Source organism: Panthera uncia, unplaced genomic scaffold (genome assembly GCF_023721935.1).
Source record: "Panthera uncia isolate 11264 unplaced genomic scaffold, Puncia_PCG_1.0 HiC_scaffold_1527, whole genome shotgun sequence".
NCBI classification, from domain to species: domain Eukaryota; kingdom Metazoa; phylum Chordata; class Mammalia; order Carnivora; family Felidae; genus Panthera; species Panthera uncia.
The window spans coordinates 37,735-46,194 of NW_026058170.1; the positions used below are offsets into that span (position 1 = coordinate 37,735).

The 8,460-nt window shown below is 54.4% G+C and overlaps 1 protein-coding gene across 1 annotated transcript; it reads left to right on the top strand.

Annotated features, from left to right (window-relative positions):
• Window positions 1–790: 790 nt before the first annotated feature.
• On the top strand, window positions 791–7,040 carry LOC125917142 (C-C motif chemokine 22-like). Its single transcript, XM_049623405.1, has 3 exons — window positions 791–863; window positions 2,278–2,401; window positions 5,269–7,040. The coding sequence occupies exons 1-3, from the start codon at window positions 791–793 to the stop codon at window positions 5,351–5,353; spliced, it is 282 nt and encodes a 93-aa protein (XP_049479362.1). The 3' UTR covers window positions 5,354–7,040.
• The last annotated feature ends 1,420 nt before the right edge of the window (window positions 7,041–8,460 follow it).

Below are 8,460 nucleotides of genomic sequence, written 5' to 3' on the forward strand. Positions count from 1 at the left end.
GCAGTGACAATGGGAACGGAAGTAAGGGGACAGATCCAAGAGACACGTAGGAAGTAGAATCAGTGGGATATGGCGAGAGATGGAGAAGGGGATGGGTGAGGAAGAGCTCGGAGACTGCCGGGAAGAAAGAACAGGCAAGATGGAAATGTGTGGAAGCTCTCTGAAACTGTTGAGGGGATCACGCATGGGCCCAAGTTGGGATTTGGGGAGAAGCGGCGGAAGATGCTAGTAATGGCCACAGAAACCAGCCCAGGGGATTCTCACGCCTCTCCTTTCGAAGACAGATCAGTGATGAAGTTCATCAAGGGTTCGGATGGGCCTCTGTTCCAGGTGAGGGTTAAGGTCTGGGCAGCTCCTGTCCACGTTCTCACTTGCCCTACAAACAACCACTGGGGTAAATAGGTAGGCTTGTGAAACCATCTCCCCCATTTCCAGATGGGCGAACTGATCCCGGAGATACCAGCGACATGGTGAAGGCCCTACGGTGTGAGGACTCTGGGGAGCACAGGCCTCTAAGAGGCCCAGCTCAAGGGGGATTTTGCAGGTCTCTTGAGACCCAGAGGGAAGGACAAGGCGGGGGTCCCCTCTGAGCTGTTCCAAGCCACAGAGAATTTCCTTTTATTTGGAGGAAGCGGGAGTTCTTCTTTCGTAATGTGAATGTCAGAGATTCTGGACCCACCGGTGACTAAGAGTGTCTGGGGCTCGTGGGTGTCGCGAAGTGCTTAAATACTCGGCCCTCCTGTCATCCGGTGATTACAGACACCTGAGCTGGGACACACAGGACAAGAGCATGGCCAGCCTGAAGATTCTGTTCCTGGCTGTCCTTGTCCTCCTTGCCATGACACTTCAGGCAACTGAGGCAGGTGAGGCTGGGGAGAGGGAGGACTCCCTGTAGAGGCCAGGGTCAGACACTGGGGTATCTTCCTCATGTAGCGGAAAGAGTAGTGGACTGAGAGCAGATGACCCCAGTCTGCCGCTGGCTCCGGACTAGTCACGTGCTTCTCTGGGCCTCGGTTTACACATCTGTTAAATGGGTAGTCTTTTATTTTTTAGTTTATTATTTATCTTGACAGAGAGAGAGAGAGGGGGAGCATGAGCACAAGGGCTGTGCCAACAGCACAAAGCCTGATGCGGGGCTCGAACTCACAAACCTTGAGACTGTGACCTGAGCCGAGATCAAGAGTCGGATGCTTAACCGACTGCCACCCAGGCGCCCTAAATGGGTAGTCTTGAAGGCCTGGAGTCTAGGATCTGTCTCGGCTGGGGTGGGGGGCTGTGGTGGACATGGCCTGCTGTCCTTCTACTCCAGAGAACTCAAGCATAGGATGCTTGGGGTGTGGAGAAGGAGCCACCAGAAGGAGCCATGTGGGATGGGACAAGGAAGGAGCTGGCATGAGGGATGTCCCCTTGGAAAACTGGTCCTGCTCTTCTACCACTACATTTTTGCTCCAGAACCTGCCCTCAACACCGAGGCCTTCCCTTCCCTTCTCCATCTCAGTGTAAATCCTCCTGCCCTGTGTTGGATAAAGGCACGAAAACTGGGCTGGGAGTCGGGCAGCCGTCTTTGGGTTTCCTGAGGGCTTTTCCCGCATCGAAGGCCCCATAACTTGGTGCCATTATCACCCCTTCCATCGGAGGAGGAAACTGGGCCTCAGAGACGTTAAGTGACTTGCCCAGGAAGGCCTGGTGACTCAGGGCAGAGCAGGCCCCGTACCCAGGTCTGCATGACTGGACTCTGCCCGGGTCCTTATCCTGACTCTCCAGAGTCCCACTGTGTGACTCTGGGCAAATGGTCTCCCTCTCTGGATCTCAGCCTCCCCGCGTGCACCGTGAAGGTCACGGGAGGCGTGAGCCGCAGCAGACCTCTTGGATTGCCCAGGGACTCGTCAAGACACGCGTGGGACTCAGCAGGGCCGGGGCTGGGCGCCGAGCGTTTCTGACAAGCTCCAGGTGGCACTGATAGCGCTGGCCCACGGACCTCGCCTGCAGTAGCCGGGGCTTCGTCCTGTGCAGAGTCTCTGGGTCCCGCCTCGAGGCCCCGGGCATCGTTGAATGCCAGTGGCTGCGAATCCCTCTGTCTCCACCTGACCGACCCGGATCGGAGACACTGGGCCCTCAGTGTCTCTCAGAGACCCCGAGAATGGGGACTCCGGGGGCTCAGAGTCCTCCGGGCACCGGCCTGCCACACGGGAACAGAAGTGCCGGCTCAGAGGCTGGGGCTGAGAGCCACCCGTCTGTGCCCCGCCGGTGAGTCTTCTGCACGTCTCCCTCCTCCAGGCCCCTATGGCGCCAACGTGGAAGACAGCGTCTGCTGCCGAGACTACTTCCGCCACCCCCTGCCCTCTCGTATGCTGAAGTATTTCTACTGGACTTCAGACTCCTGCCGGAGGCCCGGCGTGGTGTGAGTACAGAGCTGGGGACGCAGGGGCTTGGAGAGCCTGCCGGGCTGGCTCAGGAGGGCCCAGGAGCAGGTGGGTGGGCAGACCCAAGGACGGGAGGAGTGCAGCTGGTCTCTGTCCTTGAAACGGCTCGGCCCAGGCTGGGGGTGTACCGAGAAAAAAAAAAATCATGCGATCATTCAACAAATTATTTTGGACGCCTACTGCCTGCCAGGCAGCCTGCCGGGTTCCGGGGATGCAGAGCTGAATGAGCAGGGCACCAGCTGGCGGTTTACACGATCCAGTGCCTAGTGCGTGGAGGCAGCGCAGAGCCGTAGTGCGGGGTGCTCCCATCAGAAGCATCTGGGGCCCATCCTCCCCAGCACCCTGGGAGTTGGCGGAGGCAGCCTATTCTTACCAGAAGAAGGCTGAGGTGACAGAGAGCGCGTCCTATGGCCAGACGTGGTTCTGGGGTGACCGTGCTAACTCGGGTAACCCTCCCCGCAGAACTGCTAGGAGCGCGATTATTTCCGTTTTTTTTTTTTAAGTTTATTTCTTTGAGAAAGAGACCGAGAAAGAGTGTCAGTGGGAGAGGGGCAGAGAGAGAGGGAGAGAGAGAGAGAACCCCAAGCAGGCCCTGCGCTGTCAGCAGGGAGCCCGAGGAGGGGCTCGATCTCACAAACCGGGAGATCACGACCTGAGCCGAAATCAAGAGTCAGACGCTCAACCGGCTGAGCGCCTCTGTTTCCGTTTTACGAATGGACAAAGAGGTGCAGGGAGGGGAAGTGATTTGCTCCAGGCTGCCCTGTTGGAACCAGGACTCCTGGGTCCTTGTCCAGGGCTTTCTCCTGGGGTTCTTTTTCTCCTTTGCCTCTTTTCCTCCATTTCTTTACTTCCCTTTCCTTAGCCCGGAGCCCGGGCCTGTGCCTGCCACTGGCCAAGTGACGGGGCCTGACCCTGGGGCTCCAGCTCCTCCAGACTGCTGCCTGCCAAGCCCCTCACCAGGGTGTCTGGGTTTAGGGGCTCATGACCCCCTTTGGGGCTCCTTCATTATCTCTTCATTTGCTCCTCCTTACTTCTTGACCATCCCTCATGGTGGGTGGGTGGGGGGGTGCTGCAGGTGAATAACAAAGAAGGTTGAAGTGGGTTTTTGTCACTTTGACTCTGAGCCTCTGTTTCCCCATCAGTGTAACAGGAGTGATCACCTTCATTTATTTTTATTTATCAGACACGTAGAGAGTGCTTGCTAAATGCAGGCACTGTTACAACCACTTTATAAGTGTTAACTCATTTAATCCTTGAAACAGCCTTATGTTGTAGGTAGTGTTATGATCCCCTTTTTGCAGGTGAGGAAATGGGCCCAGAGAGGTTTTGGGGCCTCTTGAGTGTCACAGGGCACAGTAATAGTAAGTGGAGGGTGTGATGCTCGATGCCTGACATATAACAGATGCTCAAAGACAGCACATGTGATAATTGGATATTGAGCCAGAAGGGACTCTAGAAAGGATGTGTCTTGACAAATGGGAAGATCAAGGGGCTGAGTCTTGCCCAGTGTCACACAAGCAGCCAGGGCAAGCTGCCCACGAGGCCAAGATCAACACTGCTGCCTTCTTTTTCTTTCTGTTCATTGGTTTTCTGTGGGGTGGGGGGCAGATCAGGGGAGTAAGAGAAGCCAGAGCTTCTAGCTTCATGGACAAGCTCTTGAGAGGCAGGAAGGGAGCAGGGCGGGGGCGGGGGGGGATGTTTCTGACCACTGGCCAGCTTTAAGTCCACTCCTGCCCACAACAGCTGAGAGCCCCAAGGGCCTGGCCTGGTACTTACAGCACCTTGGGCAAAGTGGGAGACTTAGCCCGCAAATGCTAAGCGATCTTGGGCCAGTGCCTAGTCCTCTGCTTTGTGCTTTGCGCCCCCAGGGGGCACAGTGAATCAGATCTGACCAGCTCAGGCACTCAGGCAAGCTGCTTTACCCCTTCAGGCCCCACTTTCCTCACCTGTGAAATGGACAGAATGATAGGGCCTCATAGGGTTGTCGTAAGGACTTATTAAGAAAATCAATGTTAAGGGGCACCTGAGTGGCTCAACCGGTTGAGTGGCATCTCACTCTTGGTTTCGGCTAAGGTCATGACCTCACAGTTTCCTGAGTTTGAGCCCCGATTCGGACCCTGTGCTGGCAGCTCGGAGCCTGGAGCCTGCTTCGGATCCTGTGTCTCCCTCTCCTTCTGCCCCTGCCCTGCTCACATTCTGTTTCTCTCAAAAATAAATAAACATTGAAGTAACCTTTACAAAGACAAGACAAGGAAAAGAAGAGAAAATCAATGTTAAAAGTCCAAGCCAGCTCCTGGCAGTGACAGGGTTCCAGAGCACCTACTATCTACTGCTCTGAACACTTCTGTTTATATTAACTCATCTAATCTTCATTCAGCTCCTGTGAGGACCATGATTATTATCCTCATTTCACAGATGTGGAAACTAAGGGACGTGCTAACAATGGCAGAGCTGGGCCAGAGGATCTGGCTCCAAAGTTCATGCTCTTGGCTCTCTCCCAAGGCAATATCAGCAATGATCACGAGACTCTTGGGCATTCTATTTCTTGGCCTGACCTGGCCCTCAAGCCTAGACGAAGAGTCCAGGAAATTCTAGCTGCTCTTCTCCCCTCTCCCCGCTTAAGAAGTAAGTTTACATACAACAGAGGCCTTGTAACCTTTGAACCGCTCTAGATAGCAGGTACCCCGGCATAGGGTGGGTGCCTCATAAATGTGAAGTGACTCTGTCTAGTGGGCATCTCTGCATACAGTAAGTGACTCATAAATGTTAAGCTTCCAGAGAAGGGATGTGGCATTCTTGCTGCATGCTAATGCTCCCTCATTGCCTCCCTGGTGTCTCCTTCCAGCTTCCTTACGGTCAGGGACCGGGAGATCTGTGCTGACCCCAGGCTGCCCTGGGTGAAGAAGATTCTGCAGAAGATGAACCCATGAGAAAGGGCCCTGCCCTGATGACCGTGGCCTTGGCTCCTCCAGGAAGGCTCACAGAGCCCCACCTCTCGGCCGTTACAGCCGCCCCTCAACACAAGCCTGTGCCGATGGATCTCTCCGCAATCTCTTATCTCTGTGCCTGTAGCTGTCACCCTCAGAGGAGCCTCCACACTGTCACTCATCTCCCCTCTTGTCCCTCTAACCTATTCTCTGCCCCACCGCAGCCAGAGGGGCCACAATCCTGGTCAGTTACTCTCCTGCTCAAAACTCTTCCATGGCTCCCCATTGCCCCAAGCTGAGGTGAGAGCTCCTGAGCCTGGCACCCCTGTCCCCAGCCCTGCCTCATTTCCCTTCACACATGTTGGACTCCAGCAACCTGTTCTCCAAACCCGTGCCATACATGTCCACTTCCAGGTCTTTTTCCAGGCTGCACCTGACGCCCAGGATGCCTCCCCACCACCTGTGTGTGTCCACCCCTACCAGCCCTCCGAGGCACTGCTCAACCCAAGCAGCCAGCAATTGAGTTTTATTTTTCAGATGTCCCCTGGCCCTCTGTCTCCTCTTAACAGCCTTGATCACAGTCTACCCAGAATTCTCAGGACTTGGGGAACTCGTCCTACCGCCCCAGTGGCTGGATCAAGGTCCCACACCTGTTACTTTGTCCATTGGCCTTCAACGCAGAGCACGGGGCATGGCTCAATGAATGGCTACAGACTGAATCAATAAAAATAATGTTCCTCTGCCACGGCCCATCCCCCAAAGGCCCTCACACATCAATACAGAGACTCAAGTTCATCTAGAAAGCAGCCAGTTGAGTCAATTGTGAAACCTCAAATTTACCCAGATTCACCTCTCTTCCCCATTTTACCTCTGTGTTGGGTTTTTTGACTCTTTCTTGTTTCCCTCTTGCTCCTCTAACCTCTGACACCCAGGCTTGACCTCTTCAGAGTTCCCCACTTTCCCTTTCTCCTTCCCCAAATAACTGATAACCAACTTTATGCTACAGTGTGAATGACTACCCTTGGCTTGATATTGCAAGCTCTAATTATATTTCTATAAGAAAAGAGGGCAAATGCTTAAGAGGCCAAAGGGTTGAATGGAAAAGTTTTAGGAACTGTTTGGGAGGGGGACGACGTGGAACTTTCCTGGCCCTGGGAGTGTGTAGGGTATAGTGAAGGGAAAGAGCCTTGGGTGGAGATTGTTCTCACCTGGGAGGGGCCAGGATAAGGCCTGGGACTTGGGGCTTTTCTGCACTTTCTTGGGGACAATAGATTCCCCAGGTCAAGGAAATAAACTTTACACGTGCTCGTTTCTCTCCAAGGGAGCGTGGTGCAGTTTAGCAGGGTGGTTGATGCTGTGTGAATCTAAGGAGACCACTGACCCTCTCTGAGCCTCGCTTGAGAATGAGAAGACCCATATTATGGGGTTGCTGTGGGGTTCAGGTCCAAGACATGGGGAACAAAACTCAGTGTCTTCCAGGGCCCAGAGCCCAGGGTCATCTGCCCACCGTGAACACTGAAAGTGTTAACCTGCCCACTGCCTGCGCACAGGGCCCTCAAGCGTCCTGGGATTGCTCTCCCCTCCTGTCCTGCCCCGGTCCCTCGGGCCTTCTGAAAAATAAACCCTCTACCACAGTGTCTGCTTTGTTCCTTGGCATTTGCTTTCCCTGGGAGGTGGGGCAGGGGGCACGATCGCCACCTCTCTCCCACGGGGAAGCCCTTAACATTACTGACCTGTGAGCTGGCCTGCCCAAGGTCACCCTGTGAGTCGGTGGGAAGCCAGGATTAGACGTCAGACCTGGGGAGCAGCTGTGCCGGTGCCGAGAGAAAGCTCCAGACATTCGTCCACCGGGCCTCACCTTCATCCCCCGCCCCTCATCCTCCTCCCCCACCCTCTTGTCAGGAGGATCTGATGAAATCACTCATTCGGTCCCTAAGTCTAGAGCTTTAACCAGCATATTCAGCCAGCCAGCCAGCCAGCCAGTCATTTAGTCACCGATTCAATAACCCAACCTCAGCCTTCCCCCTTCAAGCATCACCGCAGAGGAGGAGGAAGGTGTATTAGTCAGGAAAGGCTGTTTCCTGCAACAAACCGCTCCAAAATCTCAGTGGCTCAATTGCACAGAAGCTTTTTTCTTCGCGTGTGACACCTGATGCTGGTCTGTGGGCTCCTACCTTCCACGGGGTCATTCAGGGACCCAGGCTCTTTCCTCCTCACGGCCCCACCCTCCTCCGGGACCCGGACGGCTCCCCAACCTCCCGCGGATGGGGAAAGAGAACGTAACCTTGTAGGAGGACTTCACGAGCCAGGCCAGGAAGCGCGGCTCCTCGCCTCTGTCCGCCTGCCATTGGTGGAACTCAGTCACGTGGCCACCCTGCCTGCAAGGGATGCTGGGAAGCATAGCCAAGCTGTGCGCGGGGAGAAAGCGGAGTGGGTATGGGGAGCGTCTCCTTCGTGTGCTCCTCAACTCCTCTGGACCTGCTTTCCTGGAGTTCTACCCTCAGCTCATTCTGCCCAAACAACAGAAAAGGACCCTGCTGTCCCTGGGACATCTTCGTTATTTTCTCAGTGGACATCTTGGCACAAGTGGCCTTTGCTCCCCTTCCGATCTGGCTCTCACGGTGGGATTTCCAGGGCAGTGGGTTCAGACACCCAAGAGCACTTGTCTGGGAGGCGGGGAGAAGCATCGAGAAGAGCATACGCCATGCATTCAGATAAGCACAGGAACTCTCACTGGAGTCTGGAGCAAGTTACCTGGTCTCTGAGCCTCAATTTCTCCCTCTGTGAACAGAGGCAATAAAAGCAGTTATCACGAGGTTAGCAAGAGTACGTGAGATTGTGAGAGTCCAGTAGGTAAGAAGGTCTAGCCTAAGATAAGCCTAAGCCAGTGGGATAAGACAGCCTAATACACAAAATGGGCAAAGGCTTGAATATATATTTCGCCAAACAAGGTGTATTCAAATGATCAATAAACACATGAAAAGATTCTCAATATCACTAGTCATCAAGAAAATGCAAATCAAAACCCGATGGCTGTACCACTCACACTCGTTGGGATGTCTGTTTTAAAAAAGGAAAAAAACAGAGCATGCAACTCTGGATCTCAGGGT

What these genes read in the sequence shown, in the direction of transcription:
- LOC125917142 (XM_049623405.1), top strand. Translation starts at nt 791, where the DNA reads ATGGCCAGCCTGAAGATTCTGTTCCTGGCTGTCCTTGTCCTCCTTGCC. An exon ending in ACTTCAGGCAACTGAGGCAG is followed by an intron (nt 864 to 2,277) that starts GTGAGGCTGGGG and finishes TCCCTCCTCCAG; the next exon opens with GCCCCTATGGCGCCAACGTG. An exon ending in TGCCGGAGGCCCGGCGTGGT is followed by an intron (nt 2,402 to 5,268) that starts GTGAGTACAGAG and finishes GTCTCCTTCCAG; the next exon opens with CTTCCTTACGGTCAGGGACC.